The sequence below is a fragment of the Vombatus ursinus genome, unplaced genomic scaffold (genome assembly GCF_900497805.2).
Source record: "Vombatus ursinus unplaced genomic scaffold, bare-nosed wombat genome assembly UNPS02014797.1, whole genome shotgun sequence".
Taxonomy (NCBI): Eukaryota; Metazoa; Chordata; class Mammalia; order Diprotodontia; family Vombatidae; genus Vombatus; species Vombatus ursinus.
This window is the reverse complement of record NW_020954575.1, coordinates 15,974,831-15,999,663: the sequence shown is the minus strand read 5'-3', so window position 1 is coordinate 15,999,663 and position 24,833 is coordinate 15,974,831. Positions and strand designations below refer to the sequence as shown.

Here is a 24,833-nt window from a genome sequence, read left to right as displayed (position 1 = left end):
GCAGTATATAGATACTAGCTATTAATGTTGGTTGATCACTTTTCTATGAAAATACCTACAAGGATAAGAGGTAAACCTCACTCCCCACTTCCCCGTTCCAAGAGGGCCAGTTATTCTAAGCTCTGGGACTGAAATCAAGGCCAGTGTCAAAATGGGCAGCTGTTGTCTGCACAGCCTCACTCCTTTCCTCACCAGTAACAGGGATGCTGAGAGCTTAAATCTTACTGGAAAATAGATAGTAAGTTAGTGTGGGCTTTAGAGATAAGTAGCTCAAACTGAGATAGCTAGGTAGCACCACAGTGCAGAGCCCTGGGCCTGGAGTCAGGAAGCCTCATCTTCCCGAGTTCAAATCTGGTGTCAAACACTTATTAGCTGTGTGACCTTGGGCAAGTCACTTGTTTGCCTCCGTTTCCTCATCTGTAAAGTGATCTGGAGAAGGAAATGGCAAACCATTCCAGGATCTTCGCCAAGAAAACCCCAAATGGCGTCACAAAACTTGGACCCAACATAACATTCAAACTGAAGGTGATGCTCAGCTATTTTGGCTACCAAAAGAATGTGAATTTACTCTGGAAGACTAGACTAGAGAAGACTGACTTAGTTTGGTATGGGGAATGGGAAGGGGCAGTTGGCTTTGGGGCCGAGGATGTCACATACTAAAGCAAGGCAGGCGGGGCTTTATACTTGTTACAGGCCAGATCTCTTCTAGCTCCCATCCTGGCCCTAAATGAGGGAAGTGGGGAGTTGCTAGTTCTACAGTTGGGTCCATTTTTACTCCAGCATCTCTCCAAAGATTATTTAAGGCCTGAAGCAATGACCATCATCAGGTGGGTGAGCACTGCTCTTAGGATTAATGATGGGTCCCTGTCACAGGACAGGGCAGTCATTACAGCATGTGGCACAAGAAAGTTTCTGTCTTGTTCCTGCTGGGGAGATGCTTCCTCCCTTCAAAGGATGGTGTGAAGATGAATGAGATGAGTGGCCATGACACCAATCAGTCTAAATTAGGAGAAGCATTTGCCATCAAGTTTATTTGCTATTGAGGATCACAATATTTACAAAACATACTTTGCACAATCAAGTCATGATTGCCTGGGTACAGTGGAGTTCTAGGGAAGAACGAGTCTTTCCAATGGCTATAAATGGTCTTGGATAATGAGTTTATGGAAACACTTTCTCTTTCTTCAGCAAGGAAAATTATTTATGAAGCTATGTGATTCAGCATCTTTTTCACCTCAAGGAAAGCAATATCACCCCTCATATTGGGATCTGTCATTTTACAGACATGAAATATTTATATCAGAGATCTTATATTTTTAAGTTAACATTATATATCAGAGTTGTGGTCATAAATATCTTATTTATTACCAGGGGTGAATTACAGAAGTGATTCCTTTTAGGCCCAGCACAGCAGTGCTAAGAGTTTCTTTAGGGATTAACCAGCTAGAAGCCGGATTTTGGAGGGTGTTTTTCCAAAACTTCTGCACATTGTACCCCTAAAATTTCAACCATGCCATTTCTGTCCCCCTAAATTCTCTTTAAAATAATTCACGGGATGCTGAGGAAACAAAGAGCTGCCTCCACACGGCCCAGTGACACGTCACTGATCCTTAGGAAGTCTCCTTCCAACGAAGGCTCTGAGCCCGTCCCCATCCACATCAGCTAAACCAGGGGAACAAACGATCCTCGGGGGCTGAGCAAGCCCAAACCTTAAGCCCCAAACCTGGTGTCGATTTCACAAACGACTATGTGTCTAAGCTCCCCTGGAGTAAATATACAGGGACATGGCTGTCGTGATAAATAATGAATCAGCATCTTGCTCTCTCTCTCTCTCTCTCTCTGTGAAGAATCTGCTTTTAAATTCTTTTGCAGGTGACAAATTACTACATTTTGTGCTCAAGGCAGATTTGAAAAGGAAGACTGAAGCAGAAAGTCTTTTAAAAAGGCACACATACATATATCCAGAAGCCCTTTCCAGGCTGATTGACATAAAATGTTTTGTAATCTGGACTGCAGAAGGACAGGACAAGTGAAAGGAACCATGCGTGCCCGGGGAGGCTGGCTCCCTGGGCCGGCCTCGGCAGGCTACGTGGAGACCACGCCTCTACCTGCTGCCAGGTGGGATCAGCAGCAGTCTGAGGAGGGCTGAGACATCAAGTAGGAGTCCAGCTCCTGGCGCTGATAGCAGGAAACGCTGTCCAGCACCCACTCCCGGGTCACGATGGGTGCTTCGCACATCAGCCTGATTCCTGGGGATGACACAAAGCACAAACCAGAAATCAGGATCGTGCCCTCTGGCCAACACCCTCCCACAGAAGTTGGTTCAGGAGCTTCTGGGGTCAGAGCAAATTCTTTAGTCTAAAGATCTCTTATCATGGACCTTGGCAAATTACAGTGTATACTGAAACTCCCAAGACTTTGTACACAGGACGGGAAGACCCCTGAGAGTAAAGTCTCATTTCTATGGGCAATCTTATTAATTAATCAATCAATACTTGTTCCGTGCCTACTATGTGCCAGGTATTAGGGTAGAAACTGCTTTTTTAAAAAACCAACAAGATACTTTGCTATATTAGAGTAACAATAGACAGACTGTATTTAGAGTCAGAGGACAGAGGTTCAAATCTTGGCTTTTCCACGTTCATTGGAAAGAGCCCTGATGGGAGGCAGTGTGTGACAGAGGAAAAAGTGATGACTCAAGTCAGAGGTCCTGGATTAACATCTTGCCTCTACTGCATCTGTACGACCTGGAGCAAATCACTCTACCTACCTGCACGGGTTTCCTCATCTGCAAAATGAAGGGGCTGGACTAGATGGTCTCTGGGGTCCTTCCCAGTTCTAGACTGGAGGTCCTGTTACTATGGTGTGTGTGCTCACGTGCATGTGTGTGTGCCTGTGCACCTTACCCTGAAAACTGCTGTCATCTTCCCAAGCGTCAGGCTGCACAACCACGACTGGAGAAAAACCCTGTGATCCCAAGAGGAAAAAAAAAAATTACACACACACACACACACACGTATGTATGTATGTACATATGTATGTATGTTAAAGGGGAGGGGAAAGAGGAGTGGTCCCACCATGCCACTCCGTGGTCTACCTGTTAGGAAACAGTTTGTGGGTAGCTCAAAGGTGAGTAAAAAAGCAGACATGTCGTGGGAGAGGAGCTAACTTGCAGGTCAGTGAATTTGACCTCGAGATGATGTCTGTGACCCTGCTCAGGAGACCCCACGTCTATGGTGCTGGCCTGCTGATGAGCGCTGTGATCACTGCCCCCACTTTGGGCCTTGGTTTCCTCCCCCGTCCAATGAGGAGGCATGACCAGCTGACCTCCAAGGCACCTTTCCCACCTTCACGATCCTAAGGGTTCTTAGAGCAACGGTTCTTCAAGCTCAGAAAAACTTGGGGGCGGGGGAAGAAGAGGGAAGGGACATTTCTGAGCCAGAAAGGGGCCCATGAGAGTCCACGGGAGATGAATCATTCCTGCCTCCCTTCTGCCATGAAAGCCAATGGTATGTCTTGTCCTCCTGGCTAACCCCAACCCGAGCCCCTTTCCTCTGACACACAATACTCACCACTCTGGGCCTCAACGAGGAAGGTTTCTTCACTACCGAGGCCCCGCAGAGCTGCACCATCCACTCTAAGTGATCTGCATGGGACACACAAACCATACCATTACAATGTTCACATTTATTAGCCCCATCACTTCCCATAAGCCTTTGTTCTTTTAACCCTATTTCTGCTCTTGTTGTCAAGGAAGAAGTCCCCTCACACATCAGGATCTCCTGCCTTTAAGAGGACCTAGCAGCACTCTACTAGGGGACGAGGCTCAGCACACTTTTGGAGAATCAACACCCCAAACTCTTAGGAGGTACGGGGTCAACTCTCCCGGTTGAGGGCTGTCTGCTGCACAAGCCGCACCAGTCGACTTCTTGTTATGCCATCTCATTAGTGCTAATCACCTAGGCTGCTCAGGAGCAAACAGTCCAAAGAGACCCATTTGGCACACTCCCATCCCCTGACGACTCTTACCCATCTAGTCTATCCCAACCCATTCCGTCACGTCCTCCAGACCTCCTGTTCTAGTGACAGAAAAACCCTTCAGCTGACATTCTTTGCCTCTTTCACAGTGTGTCCTCTTTGGAAGACGCCACATTTCTTGAAATACTCTTCACTGAAGGAAGAAGTCTGTCATGATAGTCTGTCTAGTTTAGGGGTGGGGAACCTGTGGCCTTCTAGGTCCTTGGGTGCGGCCTTTTAACTGAGTCCAAGTTTTACAGAACAAATCCTTTTATTAAGGGGATTTGTTCTCTGAAGTTTGGATTGAGTCAAAGGGCCGCACCTGAGGACTAGAGGGCTATGTATGGCCTCAAAGCCGCAGGTTCCCCACCCCTGGTCTGGTTGCTCTGACTTCCCACAACGAAGGAGAATTAGCCTTGGGGACAAGCCGTCATACAGGCATGCTCTTTGGAGTATGAACATCCCAAGTTCTAATGAATTCTAGAGTGAATTTTTGTCTCTCTCACTCACTTCCCCTAACAGGGCTGGAAAGAAGGATGAACAATGAACATACATCTTGCTCCCCGCTGTTACTTCTTGACTATTCCCATTACCAATCATCAGTGACCTTTCATCTCTCGAGGTTTACGCTCCTTTAAAGGTACACACCTATTCGACATTTTTTCTAGCCTCATCATCCCTTATTCCCTCAGTTGTTTTTTTAAGTGATTTGATCATCTGGCTTGGGGTTATCCTCTCTTCTCCAGCCACACACATCACATCATCTCAGAATGGGAAGGGAGATAGAAGCCCAAGTCAGACCAATACCCAGCTAATGCCTTCTGAAATAATGCTGACAGGTTGTCATCTGGTCTTTGCTTAAAGATTTCTGCTGAGAGAACTCCGTACTTCTTGAATGTCTTTTGAACAATTCTAATTGGGGTCATAAATTCAAAACTGGAAGGCATATTGGAGGCCATCTGATCCGACCCTTTTATTTTACAGATGATGAAATCGAGGCTCAGAGAGATGAAGTGACTTAACAAGGTCATATGGGCAGTAAAGTGGCAGAGAGGTCCTTTGGCTCTAACTCATTCAACTGTTAAGTGACAGAGTCATTTGATTCCAACTCCTCTAAATGACAACCCCAAGACTATCAATTCTTTAACCACCAACGCCATCCTTCTCTCCACTTCAACCACATCATGGCGGTCACACTTCAGACTCCAGATTTACACCGCCAGGCCCATGACCTGCTCTCTTTTTGGCTCTTACTATATTTACACTCAGTCTACTCTTTTCCCTTATTTCAATCTCATGTCCTTTTTATCTTTCCAGTCCATTTCAACTCATTATGATTTCATTTGCCCATAATCCTAGAACTACATGGTCCGCTATTTTTATGTTTCACTATTCACTACCCTGGAATCTCAAGGATCCTTGGTCTTTCATCACACACTCTCCTTCCCTTGACCACAGGGGTCAATCCTGTGGCCTCATCCAGGACCTGTCTATGCATACTCTAGTAATCACTTCCTCTTTCTCACACATCTTCTATCTTTGATTTTCCAGCTGTTCCTGGAAACATGTTAAGGTCTCCCTAATCCCCCCAAAGCCCTCCTTTGATGCCATTCAATTATCACACCATCTCTTCTTCCCCCCTTTATTTTTATTTTTTGCCAAGGTTGTCCGCAATTGGTGCTTTCATCTAGTAATTACCCATTAATCTCTTCAACCCCTTCAATCCGGCTTCCACTCCCTCTGAAACTGCTCTCTCAAAAGATCATGAATTAGTAATTGTCAATTCTGATAGCCTTTTTTTTTTCATTCCTCATCTCATCTGACCTTCATGTTGCTTTTAACAGAGCCAACTGTACCCTCCTACTAGATACTCTCTTGGTTCTTTTATTAGCTCCCTAACTTCTCTATTCCCTTGAGGGGCTCCTTAGCTTTCTGACGTGGTGTCTTCTTAATGGGACACTCTCTCTGGTCCTCCCTCTCTTTTCTCTATCATCTACCTTGGCACCATCATTTTCTCCCAAGGTTTCCACCACCACCTGCATGTTGATGTCTGTAAGCCTGAGTCTGTTCTGTGCTTGACTTGCTTTGGATGTTACGGGGAGAGGGCTCTGTGACTCTTAGAATGTTACATGACTCTAAGTTGTCACCCCCATTACTATCTCTGGCCAGCTATCTGTATGTCCAGGACATCGCCATTAAGATATTCCATTAGCACCTTGAATTTTATACATCCAAAACATGCCTGCTGGTCCGTGGGCTGGATTCTTTCTGTGCTACCATCGTCCAACCAGCCGTCCACATGTCCAGCTCTGGTTCTTCTCATTCCCCACTGCCTTTCACATCCAAGGCCCTGCCAATCCTGCTTCTGCGATAGCTGTCACCTCCTCTCTGCTCTCTCACTGCCTGCCTGGACAATTATTGCAACAGCCTCCTCCTACCCAGTCTTCTGACTCTGCTCTTTCTCCCCTCCAATCCATTCCATCCTTCATATGATCTTTATTACGTGTAGATCCCGTCATGTCGGTTCTCGGTTCATCTGAGGAGTATGGCTCCAAAGGGTCTTCAGATGAAGGTTCAAACTTTATTGTGTGGCATTCAAACCTCTTCACCATCTGGAGCCCCCTTCCCTTTCTATTCTTTTATCATGAACTTCCCCACAATAAGCTCTAGCCAAGCTTGTTTACTCTGTTCCCTGAACACAGCACATGACTTCTCCCTCCGTTTCTTCTGACCACACTGTGCCTTGTGCCTGCGATGCTCTTCTCCAGGATACCTGCTGAATTCCCACCCATCCTTTAAAGCCCTTAAATGCCATTTCCACTAGGAAGCCTTCCCTGATCTCCCCTTTCAGGAATAACCTTCCTGTCTGTACCTTACATAGCACATTTTGCAACTCTCTAGTGCATTTATAATGCAATGTTGCATATATATTACAGCTCTGTGTTTGTGTCTTGTCCCTCTGCTAGTCTATAAGTTGCAAGAAAGATAAAATTTATCCAAACCTTGTGGCTTTTCTTCATTTCCTTGTATATTTTTTTTCCAGTACCTAGTCTAGTGATCTCTAAATAGCAGATACTTAACAGGTGTTTGTTGAATGAATGAATGGGACCATTTCAATAAAAGATTTCCCACACCCCTTTCTGGGTGGAGGGACAGAACAGCCCTGAGCTGGACAGGTCATGTGGAGTCTAACACTGCTCCATCTCTGAGGGCTATCTGACCCGGGGCACTCTCTCTAGGCCTCAGTAAGGGATGATCACTCACTGAATTGGAGACTGCTTACCAAAAGCATGAGCTTCTTTGAAAGAAGGAAGTGAGTTAAACCCTGGAAACTCTACTTATAAAGCTAGCAGGGTCTAATTTTAAAAGGTGGAGTATGTGATGAATGCAGAGATTCAAGAGCTGATACCAGATTTGACAATCTCTCATGAATGAGATACTTGAAAAAGAAAAAAAAAATCCAAGATAATTTCTATTAATTTGCTAAATCACTGGCTAAGAAACCATGGAGAAGAAAAAAAAAGGCAACCTTTCCTCCTAAGGCTGAGTCAGTAATTGATAATCATGGCAGTAGAGAGCACCACACTCAGCAGCAATTACTGCAAATGTCAAGAGACAGGAGGATAATTCATTCAGTCAAAAAATAAACGCTACCCTGGACAGAGCCTCACCATGCTAAAAGGAGTCAGAATCTACATGCTTATGGGAGAGTGGCAGCCAGAAGAGGTTTCTGAAGTCTGGGTCATTTGCAGAGGTGATTCACTGCATGGCTTTTGCAAAGAGAGTGAGAGTAAGAACCATCAAATTCAAGAGTTAACTTCTTGCTATGTCTGCATACGTTCTTGCATGAAGTTTTATGTATGCGTCCCTTCTCACTAGCCTACATTTTCCAAATTAGTAAGAAATATAAGTAACAGGAATGAGGGTCAGAGGTGTTCTAAGCCTCCAGTGTATCTCTCAATGGGCCAGCTGAGACCAGGCCAATAGAACTTCCAACAAAACCTTCCTGAAGGAAGTGTGGTGTGGTTCAGGCAAGTTTTCATTTTATAAAAGAACAAATTCCTCTCAAATGCCTTGGGGACAATATGTCTGGAAATTTCATAAAACCCAATCAATAGCCAATAACAAAGGAAACTAAAGACGAAAGAAAAATATTTAGCATACCTCTGCTGGCCTCCCTTGTTACTGGTTCAGTGTATCACTGATACAGGTACTTAAGCCTCCCTAGGCCTCACTCCCTAAGTTGAGGAAGAAGACTTCAGCTATATAAGAAGCAGATGGAATCTGACCAGGGGAGGGATATATGTGTGTGTGTGTGATAAAATGGGAATATTTTGTCTGAAAAGGAATCACTTGAATCATTACATCTGATATGCACATAATGATCAGGGTGAAATTTAAATTGAAAAATGTTCATCAAAAACATTCCCTCCAATATTGCTGCTCCAAGTTCACGCAAGGCCCTGCCCCACAGGCTTAAGTTGCAGCTATGCGTTCTTCCCTGTTAATAATGTAACAGGAAGAATGGGGGGGCAGAGGATGGTTTGGGAGAACTGAGCAGTCTGACTCTCAATTATTATAAACATCTAAGTCATCTTCCTCCCCGTTGATTAATTTCCCTTTTTCTTAAAGCAAGAATTTTTGAAAAATATATGACTTCTCACTTTTCCACTCCAGTTTTGGGTACAGGAAAATTTCTGTTTTCCCCAGAAAAACCCACATCTGGAAAGCCTCATGCATCTGAGGAGGTCTCTGGGAGGTCAGACACACACAAAGGCTAGCTGAGCCTGCAATACTCTTTTTGCCCCAGGTTGGTTGGTGCAAAGAACAGCTGTTATGAGAATGATATTACACAGACCCCCATTTTCTTACCTGTTGGCATGTCTGTAAATGGTCCATAGCAACAGATTTCCAGGCCCTTGAAGATCTGGGGAAAGACAAATGAAAATTATCAAAGAATAAAGAATTCCTTACTCACTGAACGAAGCTCTTGGGAAACACTTTTCTCTTTCTTTAAATGTGATGGCTTCCACTGTTATTTCTTAGAAACAATAAACATCAATCCAATGCCCAGAATCCTGTCACAGGTCAGAAAGTCTTTCTGGCTCTATGTATGCATTTTTTTTATGTCGATAGTTACCCAAGGGCAGTTTCATACAGTGGAAAGGCTTGACTAGGAGTCAAAAGACCTTGGCTCCTGGCCCAGCTCTGCCATTTACTAGCCTTGTGACCGTGGGCAAGTCATTTAATTTTGCTGTTTCCTCATCTGTAAAATGGAGACCATGGTACCTGCCTCGTCCTCCTCGTAGGGTTGTTCAAAGATCAAAGATGAGGTGTGTTAAAATGCTTTGGAACCTCTTATCACTCTGCATCAGATGGCATGCTCCCTCAAGTTGGGGACTTACATATTTCAGGTATATTCATTGGGGTACATGTGGCCTTCTCCAATAGAATGTAAAATCTTTTGGGGATTCTTGTCTTTGTTTCACTAGCACCTTGCATGATAGTGTGTAATTTATTTGTTACAAAGCAAAATAATTGTAGGCACCTAGTTCTTTTCATGTTTGTTCCCTGCCCCCCCCCCCCCCCGCTTAGATGTGAGCTCCTTGGGAGCTTTCTGTGTATCCCCAGCACTTGGTACAGTGCCCAGTACATTAGAATCACTTCATCAATGCTTGTTGTCTGACTGGATGACTATTTATCTATTGTGGAATAGCACTTGACCCTGTACATTTGTAACCGTTCCTCATACATATTAGATAGCAGACCGTCAGCAGAGAACTTTGCTGTAATTTTTCCTGGAAGTTAACTCTTTCCTGGCTAATTCTAACAACATCAAATTTGTTCATGTAAAAATAAATTTGGACTTTATGTAATTACAATTGTTCATTTTATCTACTGTGATGTTCTCTATCTATTTGGCCAGAGACTCTTTCCTAATCTCTATCTGTGAAAGCCATCTCTTTGCTTGCCCTTCTAATTTGGTTACGATACGAACTTTAACATCTAGGTCATTTACGCATTTGGAACTTATGATGGTATACAATGTGAGATGTAGGTCTAAACATAATTCCTACAAGATTGCTTTACAGTATTCCCAGAAGTTTCTATTGAATGGTGGGGTTCCTTTGGTTTACTGGACACCATGCTATCAAGTTCAATTCAGTTCTTAGTCCTATGTGTCTAATCTGGTCCAGGGGTCCACTTTTCTATATTTAATTAGTATCAAATAGCTTTGATTACTGCTTTGTGGTATAGTTTAAGATCTGGCAGTGCCAAGTCTCCTTCCTTTCCAATCTTTGTTCTTTATTTTCTTTGAGCTTCTTGACCTTTTGATATTCTAGATGAATTTCATTTTTTTCTACTTCCCTAAAGTAACCCTTTGGTAATTTGATTGGCATCACACTGAATCTGTAAATTGATATAATTAGTATTATTATTTTTATTACATTAGTAAGGTCTAAACATGAGCAGTTAATGACTCGCCAATATTTAGGTCCCTCTTTATTTCTGTAAAGAGTGTGTTGTGACTGCCTTTACATAATTCCTTTGTGTGTCTTGGTAGCTAGACTTCCAAATATTTTTACATTTTATAGTTATTTTGAATGGAATTTTTATTCCTATTAATATCAAATAATAGTGGCATCAATGAACATCTTTGCTTTATCCCTGATCTTACTGAAAAGGCCCCTACTGTTTATTACAGATAATGTTAATTCTTGAGTTTAGATAGATGTTATTTAATCTATTAAGGAATGGTCTCTTTATTTCTATGCTTTTTAATTTTTTTTATATAAAGGTACTGTATTTTGTCATAAGCCTTTTCTGTATCTATTGACTAACCATGTGATTTTTATCAATTTTGTTATTAGTATGATGTGCTATATTTTTAGTTTTCTTGATATTGAATCAACCCAGAATTCCTGGCAAAAATCCAACCTGATCAGAGTCCATTTTCCTTTTAACATGTTGTTGTAGTCTCTTTGTTAATATTTTTGCATCGATATTCCTTACAAATATTGGTCTATAGTTTTCTTTTTCTTGCTTTGTATCTCCCCAGTATAGGTTTCTCATAGTAGAGGTTTGGTAGAATTCCTTCCTTTCCCTACTTTTGAAAGTAATCACTCCTTTGCCTTTCTACTGAGCCCAAAGCATAGACAGCTTTGAGTCCAAAGCTCCTTCACAGAAAGCTACAGAAAACATTATCAATCTTCAAAGAGAAGAGTCTGGTAAGTCATCTTCTTGTACTGGTTTGATTGCTTGGTTTCCAAGGACACGATCCCATATCACATTATACAGGTGATTTCCTTTTATAATTTCCCCTAATCATCATTACAGAGTAAAGTCTTTTTTGAAAATATTAATTTGTGGAAGTTTAGTATGCTGTACACGATAGATGTTTAATAAATGTTTTTGAATGTTGAAATAAATGATTTTTGAAAGTTTGAAGGTACTGAAAATGGACATGTGAGAAGACATGAGTAGCATTTAAAAATGGCAATCCTATTCCTTTCTGCTAAGAGAAAGTCTCTTGGCAGAAAGGTGAAGAGGGTGTCATGCTACCCATGTCATTCTATAATATACTTACTCTCCACCTGCTCAAAAGGGACAATTATGAAAATGGTCTAAACCTTCACTCCTTCCTCCCTTTAAAGTTGGAAAGAGCTGAAAACCCAACCAGAGGTAAAAATGAATTGCATTTCAAGCTATTACTTCAATGTCACTTTATAGCTTATTGAATGAAAAGGAACAACTCTACTCTCATTATGAACGATGGATCCTATTTACACCGAATGTGCCACCTGTGTGAATGAAACACGTGCCCTAAACCACTGCCCCTAATGCCACTGGCTGGTGATGTCATGCACTCAAAGCCACTCAAAATGCGCAAGTTCTATTCAGGTGCCTCGTCTGAGCCAAATGCTACGTGAAAAGTTTAATGACTGAATATTTTCAAATCTTATGCTTGGTTGACACTCGCTGACAAGGGCCTCTGATGAGATGAGAGCTGCAGTTTGGGCTCCTCAACAAATACATTTCTCTCTGCCAGGGAGAAACCACTGTGACATTTAGCATCTTCACAGTTTCATCACTCTGACCAGCCACTTTCCATCACTGCTATCCAAAGGTCCCTGCACATGAAAAAAAAACTAACCAGGCAGCAACAAGAACAGTGTTTCAGTTAAAGTGGGGGAGGGATCTGGGGCTAACTCAACCTTACACACAATGTGGTAAAACAAAACAAAACAATTAGCCATCTTGTGCTGCAACTCTCTGGGGAGGTGGCATGACAGGAAGCAAATGACATCAGCTTCTTTTCAGTGTTGGAAGATAAAAGTCTGAAGGAATAAACTGCCAGGGCTGAGTAGGTAGAATGCTTATTTCTGAGGCTAGACTGACCCTTGGATTCCATGCTTTCGGGCCTGACTGATGCTTATCTCCTAGATCACTTCTCTGTACAGTGCCCTCTCTGTCACTGCCAGTGCCTGTGGCTACAGAAGGCTAGGATGTGCTCCAGCGAGGAGGGGGTCCATTCTCAAGTGTTAAGCTGTGCTCCCTCAAAAGAGACAGAACTAAGACATCATGGTTGAAAAGCGTGAACCAGAAACATAAGCTTTTGGCAACCCCAGAAGAGTGGGTGCCTTAGGTCTGAAGCACAGGAGAAATACCATCAGGCAGTCACCGTGACAAAGAAGCATCTTCTCGGTAAGATAGGAGTCATCTTGGCTATGCTGGCTTCTTCTTGAGTAACTGAGGTGAAATCATGGCACCTCTCTGGGGAGGGCTTTTTTCTAGTGGCCTTACCTTCACCCTCTGAGATTCTCTTGCTCTCTCTGGGCCTCGGTGGTTTCTGCCATTGATGACATCTCCTCTGACTTCAAAGTCACACTGTAAGAAAGAAAAGGACAAAGAAAAAGATGGTTCTTCAGCCTTTAGCAGGGAGTTATGTCACTTTTAGGGAGTTAAGCTTTCCTGGGCTGCTTTTGGCCAAAAAGGTCACTAAATTTGGCCACACAGAGGAAATGACTGGCATCTCCACTGCTGCAGTCAGTTCTGAGACGCAAATCTGTTGGCAAAAACAAGTAACTCGCTTCCCTCCTTACTAGGACATAATGTATTTAAATTTCCAACACTCATCTCTTCTCGAAATATTGCTTAGCATTTAGATTAAACTGATAATACTTTGCTGTGTAATGATAACAGAAATATTCCCTCATCTTTTAAATCAAATTGTATATTGCCATTCTAAAGAGAAAAGGGTTTTTCATATTCCAATCGAGAAATTTCCATGGTTAATGAAACTTGGAAGACAAAAAGGGCTTCTTGTAGTAAGGAGAATGGAAAGTTTGGGTTGGAGAAGGGAGTGAAAGAGTGAAGAAGGAGAAGTCAAGTGTCTTTGGTTATCTTCAAACCCAAAAGTGCCAACTAGTACTGGGAGACAGAAGGGAAGCCAGATAGCCTTTGTAAGTATTTTTCTGATAAAGGAGGCAGTGTGACATTGAAAAGGGCATTGGCTCTGCAGTCAGAAGAGCTGGGTTCAAATTCTCCCTCTGATGCTTACTACTTGTGTGAACCTGGGCAAATCCCTGAATCTCCATTGCCCAACTTTTCTCATTTGAATACAAGGGGGGTTGGACTAGATGGCTTCTAAGGTCATCTTCCAGCTCTAGGACAGTCATTCCTATATTATTAAAACACCAGCACGTGAAAATTCTTTGGTCACCTTCACACTCAGTCATGGAGCCAGCTGGATGGGCAGAGTGCGCTGTACAAAGTTTTTAGCAGCCAGTTGAAGAAACAAAATGAGACTAATGGCAAATGTGCCTCCACGCTTCCATTCTGAAATTATTCTTCCTCCTACACGCCTTGTTATTTACTTCTCATTGTTCTTAGATCATCAATAGCAAATATTTTCTCAAGGTAATTTGATTTCTAAATAAATTCTGTTTGCTTATTAAAAAGACAGATTTTGCTTTAACCACAGCAGTGAAGCACTACTACGACCATACAGGGAGACATACAGCCATATCTCTGCAACTATCTCAGCCCTCTTGTTCTGTAGTGTCTTTCCCTCCCTCTCCTAATTAAAGAGCTATTCCTTTTGAAGTTCTGGAGAATGATTACAGATTTTCTTTCTTTTTTTTTAGGTAATTGGGGTTAAGTGACTTGCCCAGGGTCACACAACTAGTAAGTGCCAAGGGTTTGGTCTGAGGCTGGATTTGAACTCAGGACCTCTTGACTTCAGGGCTGGTGTTCTATCCCCTGCACCACCTAGCTGCCCCGATTACAGATTTTCTGTTGTTAAAACACAAGCTCTTTGAGGGCAGAGAATAGTCATTTTCATCTTTGTATCACCAATGCCTGACACCCAGTAGGTGCTTAATAAATGTTTGCGTGATTTTTCTGTGTCTCAATTCCAGGTTTCTTCTTGCCCAGTACGTTCTGACCATTGTCGCTACCTTTTACCAGTAAGGCATTCAAACTTCTTGGCATAAGGCCTGTCTTTGGCTATTTTGTGACATCAAGGACCTACCTCAGGTAGCACTTTGCCTTCTTTAAAAGACTGCACCACCCCTGAAGAGAAGATCATAAAAAGAAAGGTCATACACAACAGAAAAATACACTGTTTTTGACAATGATTTGATCAAGAAGCATTTGCAGAAATGTGAAGTGAGAAGCAGGAGAATAACACACAGTAACAACAATGTTGTATGATGATTGACTGTAAGTGACTTGGCTATTCTCAGCAATACAATGGTGCAAGACAATTCCAAAGGACTCATGATGAAAAATGCTATCCACCTCCAGAGAAAGAACTGATGGAGTCTGAATGCAGATCGAAGCATACTATTTTTCACTTAAAATTTATTTTTTCTTCTTTCACAACATGACTAATATGGTAATATGTTTTGCATGCTTGAACACATATAATCTATACCAAACTGATTACCATCTTCAGGAGGGGGGACGTGAAGGAGGGACAGAGAAAATTTGGACTCAAAATAAAAAAAAAAATGAATGTTAAAAATTGTCTTTATGTGTAACTGGGGAAAAATACTGTTTTAAAAAAAAAACAAAAAACCCAAAGCATTTGCAGAGTACTAGTGGAAAGGATAGAATATCACCCTAAAAAGCCAGAGATTTATAAGATGTATAGCAGAGATTCTTTCCTCAGGCATGGTTGCTGTTTAATTCAAATGTTAGAAATTGCCTTATGCACATTGATTTTAGTCTAGTATCTAAAGAAAGCCTCCTTCACAGACTAAAATTGCTAATAGAACAGATTAGATCCTATTAGTTATGAAAAGAAACCCATTTCCCCAACATTGCCTGCTTATCTGAACAAAGCAACATACATTAAAGATAAAACCAATTTAGTAAAATCATTAAAGGCCTTTTGGGTATTCAGACTCAGAACTATAGAAATCTCAGGTGTGAAGACATTAAGGTTAAAAAAAAAAAAAAGGCAGAAAAACCAAAGCATGAAGGGTAGAAGGGGATGTGTGTGTTAAATTGTACTTACACAGAAAACTCACTACCCATTTCCCTCCTGCGATGCCCAAGAAGTACTTCAGGGTCCGCTCACACACAAACTCGGCATCTACAAAGTAAAAACCATACAAGGAGTTGGTAGAAGTTGGTAACTAGCCTGAAAGTCTGGCTATAGTGGGCTCAAGAGGTCCTATCCCACCAGAGAAGGGCTGAAGATTCTACCTACTCTGAGGAAGAAATCAGAAGCTAGAAGAGTCTGGACCATTACAGGAGTAAAGGGAAAAACAAGTTGGATCCCATATAATGTATTTTCTGTATCCCAAAACTATTTAGGTGTCTTCAAAAAAATATTCAAAGCACGGCCTAGGCTGATACTGTTGATATATCTGGAGAGTCTAAATCTATTTTAGTGGATGGTTATATCTAGAAGGAAGCAGAAATAATATGTGTGAAACTATAATGCTGAAATGATAATTCAAGCAATATGTGCCTATCCTAGGACTTTGATCTGGAGATCCCTAATCCTTTAGCATTCCTGCAAGGGGTACTTGGAAAATATGCCAGTTGGAGGCCAAGGATCTCATGGTTCTTTCTTTTTCCTACATCAAGGCTTCAGAAAGCAACAGCTAAAGAATAATTTCTGTTTGCTTCCTAGTATTTCAAAGGCGTCTTTGAAGAACTAAGAAAACTGTGGCAAAAACACTTAGGAAAAATGCATTTAATTAAACCTTAAGACACAACAGACAAGCCATCATCAGCAACAGCCCCTCTTCATAGAACTCATCACACTTCTATTTTGTAAAGTTTCTTGTTTAACAGCTGATAAAGTTGATGGATAATGAACTTCAAACACAGCCATCTTTGTGCACTAGCCATTCGAAAACTGGACAGTGCTGCTTGGCGTCCTTGAGAAACACCCTAATACAGGGTTTCATGATGATATGTCTCTACCTTTTATCAAGTTCATAGGATCAGAGATCCAGGATAGGAAGGCATTTTAGAGGCCAGCTAATCCAGAGGTCAAGGTATCCAACATCACATGGGGATGAAGTGGCAGAGCTGAGATTTGATCATTTTCAAGATATCACAAATCAACTTTAAAAATTCTGTTCTATCATTGGTTTATCTCCCCAGTCTCTGAACTCATGCTAGTAACTTTGTCTGGTAGAAAGGCTAATAGAATTAGTTTTTAAATAAAATTATAATTTGCCAGCTATTAGAAGGGTAGATTTGTCCCTGGGTTTATGAAAATTTATAAAGTATTCAAGACAGCAGCTTAAATCTAAGATCTTTATAGCAAAATATCTGAGAACAGAAGCATTTAGAACCCACGCTTATTGTGAAAGTCATCACGATAACAAATATCTGTTTGAGTTCAATGGAACAGAGTCATAAGTAGCCAATGAACTTCAGTTTCAAGTAAATCTCGAGGAACTGCTTTCCTAGAGCAGGAAAAATGAATTTTGACTTTTTAAGACTTCATCAACTGTCTGTTTCTGTTCTTTCCCATTGAATTCTAGGACAGGTACTTCTCACCTGGAAGAGAGTTTTGCCAGTCCATAAAGCTCTTGGTATACCTGTTTTCATTATGACATGAGTGGTCCCTTCAGTAAACTGATTAGATAGAGTGCTCTGGGTTTTCCTGGCAAACTTCTGCACTAGCATCTGAAAGCAAGCAAAACGCTGAATTACATCAAATTGCCTCCAATGTAATATTAGACAGCTTTGAGCATTAGAAATCTTGGCTTTGAATTTGCATTGGTTAAGGGATAAAAAGATTTGCTTTCTAACACAGCTGAAATACCAAAATAAACCTCAATTTAATAAAAAGTACAACTTAAGAGGAAGAAATTCTGAAGTACTCCAAGTCAGGAGACATGGAAAACACAACCAAGATTTCAAAATGGTATTGATTTTTGCCTTTAAATAGAAGAAATCACTTGACTGTCTGAGACAGTTTCTTTGTATGGTGACACTCCACTATACTACAAGTCAGATTTATCAGTCTGTAATTTATGAGCTGCAAGAAATCCCGCCTTCACAAAAAGATGCGCAGTAGTTATGTCTGGTATGAAACCAAGATGCAAGCCTCTGATGGTTACAAAATATTAGAGTCACAATGATGCTAAAGGTCAGTGTCATAACCATCAGTTCCAATACATTTAAAGAAAAGGATTGAGGGAAGAATCTCATCCTTTCCCCAAAAGGAAACTAGCATCCAGCTATTCTCCACATCAAGCATATAACAGACAATAAATAGGCAGTTTAAGAAATTAACCAGATACATTTAAAGCACAGTTGACATAACTAGTAACTCCTGTTTGGTAAATCACTTTGTTCATCAAGTGCCATTATTTACTAGCCAATGCCACAAACACTACCATTTATGCACTGAATGATATTGTGACTGAGATCAGGTTCTCTTCCTCCATGCTGTCAGACCATCCACACTGCCTCAGGGCTCAGAGAAAGGCTGACTTACAGAAGCTAATGATATCTTCCCTCCCTTTACCATTGCCCTCTGCCAGAATCATTAGCAATTCTGAACTGATTATTTGCTGAAATCCCCGCCATGCAAGTATTCGGTTAGAGCTGTAACTGCTGAAAAGATCATTTTAATGTAAGCTTTGGAATTAATCATGTGTAATACAGTCAGCTGCTTCATCATAAATTTGCCACACTTCAGCAAGTATGAATAGTGCTTAAAAGTTTTCTTCCTTTCTTTTTTAAAGACAGCATGTACCCAAGCCACTTGTGCACTGATTTGCAGCTTGGAGCTGCCACTGGCAAGAAAAAATCAGACAGTTTAAAAAAAATGTCTGAAATGCTGGGCCCTTAGAGCAAAGGGAACTCTGGTATTTATCCAATGAGTTCTAGGCAGCGTAGGAAAGTGACTGAGGCCTAAATAAACACAAATGCCCAGGTACAGGCTTTCAAACAAATGGTTTGTTGCATATGCTTAAAGACAGTCTGATGTTAGCTGGTAAGAAAGTCATCACAAAGACATCAGCCTGTGCTTAATTTATTAATGTATTAATTGCTTAATTTATTATTGCTCCTAGGGTTCTGAAGCAGGGCTTTCTAGCCACATACAAAGCCATATGCTGGGTCATGGGCTACTTCCAGAAAGGTTAGAATTAGAGATGGATCTTATGCTAGGGAAGGATGCTATTAAGACAGACAGGAAAGAATTAGCGAGCATCTTCAATCAGTTTGTAATAAATATTGCTTACCCCAAAAGCCCATTTGACACTCTGTAGCTGTCAGGGGCTTAAAGAAATATTCACTAAGTTCTTATAATTATATGAAGTGATATCAATTATGCTAAGTTATAGGGAAGGTGAATGTCCTACATATGTCTGAATTTCATCCTCAGGCCAAGCAGAAACAGGTTAATTGCATCCTTAATATTCTGGTGGGTATTTTTCCACAATAGGAAACCATTCTTGCTTTTGGCAAGATAAGCTGGAGAAGAGGCCAAATTCCTAATAGCAGGGGGTGTTGCAGGGCAGAAATGACAGGGCAGGCAGCTGAATGACTGTGTTACAAGGCAGAGGAAAGACAAATAAACATTGGACAAATGCCACTGTCTGGCACTATGTTTGGAACTGGGCTAGATTCTGTCAATTTATGCTGGAGAGCACCAAGTACATTGAGTTGTGGAGGGGGACAAAAAGGACTACCACCTGGAGAGAGGAAAGACACACCCATTTTTTGTTTAAGATGAAAAGGTTAAAAAAAAAAAACCGAACTAAATAACTTTTAATAGCCCTGGATCATACCCATACAGAGTCTAGTTGCTTTTTGCTAGCATCTGAAAAAGTGACTTGTCAAATAATGAACATGGAAGCAAGACTCAGGAAAACAAAGCTGCCTCGCAACAATTTTTCAGACATTTACAATAGAAATGACATGGTATGCCATTGTGGTGGGCTTCCCAGGGCCCTCCTGACAAAGGCTACCCTTTATCCAGGGCCCCATGATAATGCACTGTGAGAAGCATGTAATGGCACAGTTACCGGGGAAGCAGCAAAGCACCTGGTCAGATACACACTGTCACACTCACATGTTCTTTGGGAGTCAAACTCGATGCCACAAAGGACATTCTGAGGATGCCTGTTCCTCCTTTTCTGACCCTCTCTGAGGCACAGGCCTCCTCCAGCTGCCCCCTCACGCTGCGAGCAGGAGTGTTAGAAGCAGAAGTGTTGGTGCTTTTTACAATCTGAAGCTGGGATGACCTCAGTGCAGAAGTTGAGGTGGGCAGATTAAGAATATTTCTTAGGGTGGTATCCTTATTTTCCTGGGGGCCGCATTTGGTCTTCTCAGGGTATACTTTGACTCCAGATTCTGACTCAGGGGCTGTTTCTAAAGAAGGGAGGAAAAAAAAAAGTCTCATATAGGGGGTCATTATAACCTGGAGTTTATGTACTTGTTTTGTTTGTTTCTTGAAAATTATACTAAAACATAATTGATTTCTTTTGTAATCCTATGTATTTTATTTTATGCATTTAAAAACATTATCCTGAGAAGCTGTTCATTGGCTTCACTGGACTGCCTGAGGGGTTCATGACACCAAAAAGGTTAAGAACCTCTGGTCTAATCTATTCAACAGTAAATCATTAATTGCGCAAAGCAGGGGAAAAAAAGCCTATGAAGACAGGTTATGTTAAGGTTAAAAGGACGCTGCCATCTTTTTTTGCTCTTTTATTCACCAAAGTACAATTAGTTTGTGCATTAGAGTCATCAGGCCTCATTACCAAATTAAAAACAAAACAAAACATCTCTAAAACCTTTTAAGAAAATGCTACTCCATCAGGAATTAAGCATAAAAACAGGAAATTTATGATAGCCCTAAAAAGACACTAATGAACATGGCCAAATGTGGCATTTTTATGCCAAATTGCACCTTTTGTGCTAATGTGCTTTTTAGAATGAATTTAAAACTTTTCTGACTGATTAAAACTCTGATTTACAAGTCATAAAACTTGCACTCCATTAAAATGACTGAGAAGACATAAAATGTGTAGTTCATTTAGTCTCTTCCTCCACAGGAGAGAAGTGACTTTGGCTTTTTGGCTGTTTTTTCCCGGGGAGGACGGGATTCTGCTAACAATCCAGATCTCTTGCAGCAGTTTTCTTGCCTAACTGTCCAACTGTAGCATGCGTGCAGCCCCCTGACTGCTGACCCATCAGGGGCTGAGCTCACTCAAGGGAGCAGAGGGCTAGATTTAAGACAAATTCTTTTCCTTTCCTCTCGGGGCCTTAAATGGTAGGGCTCTTAACAGCCAGGTCCACCGTGTGAATGCTAATCAACTGCACTGATAGAAAAAATAGAGAATCTTCATGTGAAATAAACGAGAGCCCCTCCCCTGACTGAGAGGACTGGTCCGAACATTACCGAGGTTTGGTTTCAGCACACAAGACTGCTCCACCACCACACTTTGTTCCTCAGGTTGCCGCTGCTGTTTTTCCTTCAGGATGGCAATCCTGCTGATTCCCTCTTCAGAAGAGGACTCTACTTTTTGAAGAATCCTGGAGTGGCCAAGCAGGCTCCAATCCCCATTCAACATTTGGGACTTCAAAAGGGAAGACCTAGCAATAAGGATGGAGGGCAAAACCATCAGAACAGCTTCTGAAAGGGCTGATAATAGCTCCCTCTGGTCTCTCTAGCAGCTGCAGCAGAATCAAGCAAGAGCCATTAATGTCAGAGTATTTGGGAATGATTGGCAACAAGAGGGTTGGTGTGTTGGCATGGAAGCAACATGCCCAGATTCATGTTGCACGCCGACACGTCAAGGATGACACATGACATCTCCCTTTAGGGGGTTAGTCAGAGGCTCGCTGCCTAACAATATGTCAGCAAGTTTCACCAAATTAGCCACTACTGTCACTCACTCAAATCCCACGGACTCAGCTCAAGTCTAAATGGCTTTGCTGGAATCATCTCTCGCAGGAGCACAAGATGGAGCTGATGAGTCCTCCCAAATGCTCTCCATCACTGTACTTCACACTCAACAGCCAGGTTTAAACCATCATTCCTGCTATGTGCCTCTTGTTTGTCTCAGGTCATTCCAAGAATGGCAGCCAGCTGTAAAAGGGAAAGTTGGAGAAGCGGGGCCTACCAGTAGGTTTTTCTATGGTTCTAGGCCTTTGGGCCTGAATCAGGACTGGATGGCAATCAAGACTGATAAGGTTAATGGAGCTCTGAAAGAGCTTCATCAGCTTGGGGAAGGTTTTGGCTAATAATTCCAACAGTAGGCTGTTTGGTCCTTGTGTATCAATCAGTCTCTAGCTAGCTAGCTCAACCGCTTAAGCAATGGCAATAAGGCTTGGTCCCCACATAGGCCAGACAGCATTGCTCTGTGCCCTGGCCATAAAACCTCTGTCCCTAGCTTTAAAAATGTGTGTCATCAGTCAAAGAAAGGGATGAGAGGATGTGGCTAGATGAAAGCTAACCCATCATTACTCTACGATCCATAATCAGGAGCACCAGCTTTGCACACATGGAGCAGCACCTTATTACAGGTACAGTGCAATTGGCAAAAAACTAGAAGTCAAGATCACTGGCTCTGCCATTAATTAGGTGCAACCTTGAGTAAGTGTGTGCCTCTATTTCCTCTACACAGTGGGAATATTATTATTATTCACTATAACATATAATTATTATCCCCACTATGTAGAAGAAATAATATCTGTCCTACCTATCTCATAATGATGTAGAAGTAGGATGAGATAACATATGTGGATGGGCTTCACACAGTTTAAACACAGCATGTGATCATCATCATTGGTCTAGAAGTGATGTTCTGAAGTTTCCCCCTCAGAGCATTGTCCCTAGGACTTGGCTATATTCCCTCCCTCGGCTGAAATAATCATCCCCATGCAGAGGACAGTCTAATTTCTATATCCAGTTCCAAGCTTGACCCCCTGAGGTTTATTCTTGAATCTCTCACTACCTGCTGGATATTCACCTAAATATCCCAATGGTACCTGAAACTCATGATAATGTCAAACTGAGCTCCTCTTCTCTCTAAAATGTGCAGGTCCTCTGAGCTTCCTGCTGTCTGTTGGTGGTAACACCCTCCCACACCTCCTCCAGGCAGCTAGGTTTAGGATCTTCTTCCCCATTTAATCGGGTGCCAAGTTGTATAGAGCCCAGCTGTACCATCTCTCATGTCTACCTCTGCACCGCCACTGTTCTTGTTCCCATCTCTCTCATCTACTTTTAATTGGCTCCTCTGCCGGTAATTCAGCCTTTCCACAGCTGCCAAGATAGTCTTCCCAACCCCCAAATCCAACCATGTCGTCCCCCTGCTTGAAAACCTTTGGCAGCTGCCTGCTGTCTCCAGGATAAACAACAGACGACTTCCTGTTGTGGCCCTCGAGAATGCCACAACCCCGCTCCAAGCTCTCCTTCCAGTCTAATTCTATCCTACCCTCCCTTCACATGCCAAACTGTGCCCCAATCTCATTTTCCTCTGTCCTGACTGAAATAAACTCCCTCCACATCTGCTTAAAACCCTATCTTCCCTCAAGACCAAGGTCACAAGGGAAGGAAATAAATATTTATAAACCACCTACTATGTTGTCAGCACTGTGCTAAGTGGTTTTTTTTTTTTGCCAAAATTATCTCATTTGATCCTCACAACAACCCTAGGATGTAGGCACTGTTATTATTCTCATTATAATTTGAAGAAACCGAGGCAAACAGAGGTTAAGTGCCTTGCCTAGTGTCACACAGTAAATGTCTGAGGCTAGATTTGAAATCAGGTTTTCTTAACTACTGGCCCAGCTTTCTACCCACTGTGCTACCAGCTGCCTTCCTGCTATTTCCTCTGGTTGCACACCTCTAGATGGCCAAAAGGGGTTATTTCTTCCCTTTCCTCCTCCAATTTTTCTAGAACCGTTGAAATAAGATCTCTCCTTTCCCTTCATCCCATTCTCTCTTATATTACACTTATTTGCGAAGGGTATACATTGTAGTGTACATCAGCCACTGTTCACCCTCTATCCCCTCTTCCATTAGACTCTAAGTTCCTCAAGGGCAGAGACTGTTTCTTTTTCCATTTTCATATCCCTGGGACCTAGTACATAGGAGGTACTTAATGAATATTTGCTGACATGAATCAAGGGAAGTCAGCATCTAAACTTATTTCTGGAAAACAGGAACTACAAGCAGGGTGTGGGTTGATCTATGAGGGGAGCCTTGTCACATCCTGCTACCAATCTCCAGCATTGTTCAAAATTTTAGTTCTGTTATATTTTATTCTGTTCTAATAAAGGGATATGTCATCCAACTACATCTGGCCCATGCCCTCAGATATAGTTTAATATTCTTTCCTGCACAGGGGTTTATATTGCTTAAGACTAAAGCAAGAACAAGACTAAAAGCCTATAGGTGATTAAATAAGATGGGCATTATAAAGGAACAAGAAGCTACATACTTATAAAGCCAGAGACCGTAAGAGGAAAAATAACAAATGCTCACTATAAGACAAGGAATTAAGAAATCACAGCTTCCTACTCATAGCATCTCTTTCTCTCTCTCTCTCAGACAAAATGCTTTTACCCTTCAACTCCTGGTTCTTCATTTTTACTGCTGGAATCCTCTGGAAATGCTTGGGAGTTGTATGCTGAAAGGCGTTGTGCATTTTCGCTTTTGTGATATTCAACAGTTTTCTCTGCTCCTTCAAATGGAGATGAAAACAAAATACAACAATACAATTTACTTAGTAGCCTTGTTCTTGCTGGTGATAATTCAGGTGAAGATATTGATTGTTTTAAAAGCAGCAGCCTGTGACAATCAAATTGGTTTCTAAACAAGCGTATCAGAAAGAGAAAATTAAAGTTTATAAACGTTAACAAGTGATGTGACAGATAGGTGCTAACATCAAATGGAGGAGATCGATTAAAAAAATAGTGATAACGGGCTTAGGCTGAAGCTGCTAAGTGAAGACATCTGAGCCATAGCTACTTAACCCATCTCTTTCTCTCCCCAGTGAGGAAGATGTGAGATTAGGGAGGAATTTTTGGTCAGTGACTTGACCAAAGCGGTAACAGAAGAGAAAACAGTAACTTTGATAAAAGCATAACAGCATCACCCTTTGCATTCTTACTCCTTCCTTTCCTTCAAAACTATAATGACCATGGATTTGGGACGAATTGTAGGTGGATTAGGATGGACGACCAGAGGAAAGAAACAATGACATTTCACTTTAGTTGTTCAATTATTTAAAAATACAGGGAACCCTAAAGTAATGGAACTAAGAATAAAATATCAAAAAAAAAAAAAAAAAAAAAAAAAAAAAAAAAAAAAAAAAAAC

The 24,833-nt window shown here is 41.7% G+C and overlaps 1 protein-coding gene across 4 annotated transcripts in view; it reads right to left on the bottom strand.

The window, feature by feature from the left end:
* Positions 1-1,004: 1,004 nt before the first annotated feature.
* The window catches only part of BRCA1 (BRCA1 DNA repair associated), a 72,746-nt gene continuing 48,917 nt past the window's right edge, over positions 1,005-24,833 (bottom strand). For 3 of the 4 annotated variants that reach the window (XM_027870592.1, XM_027870594.1, XM_027870595.1), the window contains 11 exons: positions 24,080-24,197; positions 20,909-21,102; positions 19,577-19,875; positions 17,088-17,175; positions 15,542-15,619; positions 14,552-14,592; positions 12,823-12,906; positions 8,890-8,944; positions 3,573-3,646; positions 2,907-2,967; positions 1,005-2,249 (listed from right to left, as the gene is read on the bottom strand). In XM_027870592.1, coding sequence (XP_027726393.1) covers positions 2,125-2,249; positions 2,907-2,967; positions 3,573-3,646; positions 8,890-8,944; positions 12,823-12,906; positions 14,552-14,592; positions 15,542-15,619; positions 17,088-17,175; positions 19,577-19,875; positions 20,909-21,102; positions 24,080-24,197 — 1,217 coding nt within the window. In that variant the 3' untranslated portion in view covers positions 1,005-2,124. Of the gene's footprint in view, positions 2,250-2,906; positions 2,968-3,572; positions 3,647-8,889; positions 8,945-12,822; positions 12,907-14,551; positions 14,593-15,541; positions 15,620-17,087; positions 17,176-19,576; positions 19,876-20,908; positions 21,103-24,079; positions 24,198-24,833 lie in introns of those variants that run through there. The other variant, XM_027870593.1, reaches the window with a different exon arrangement.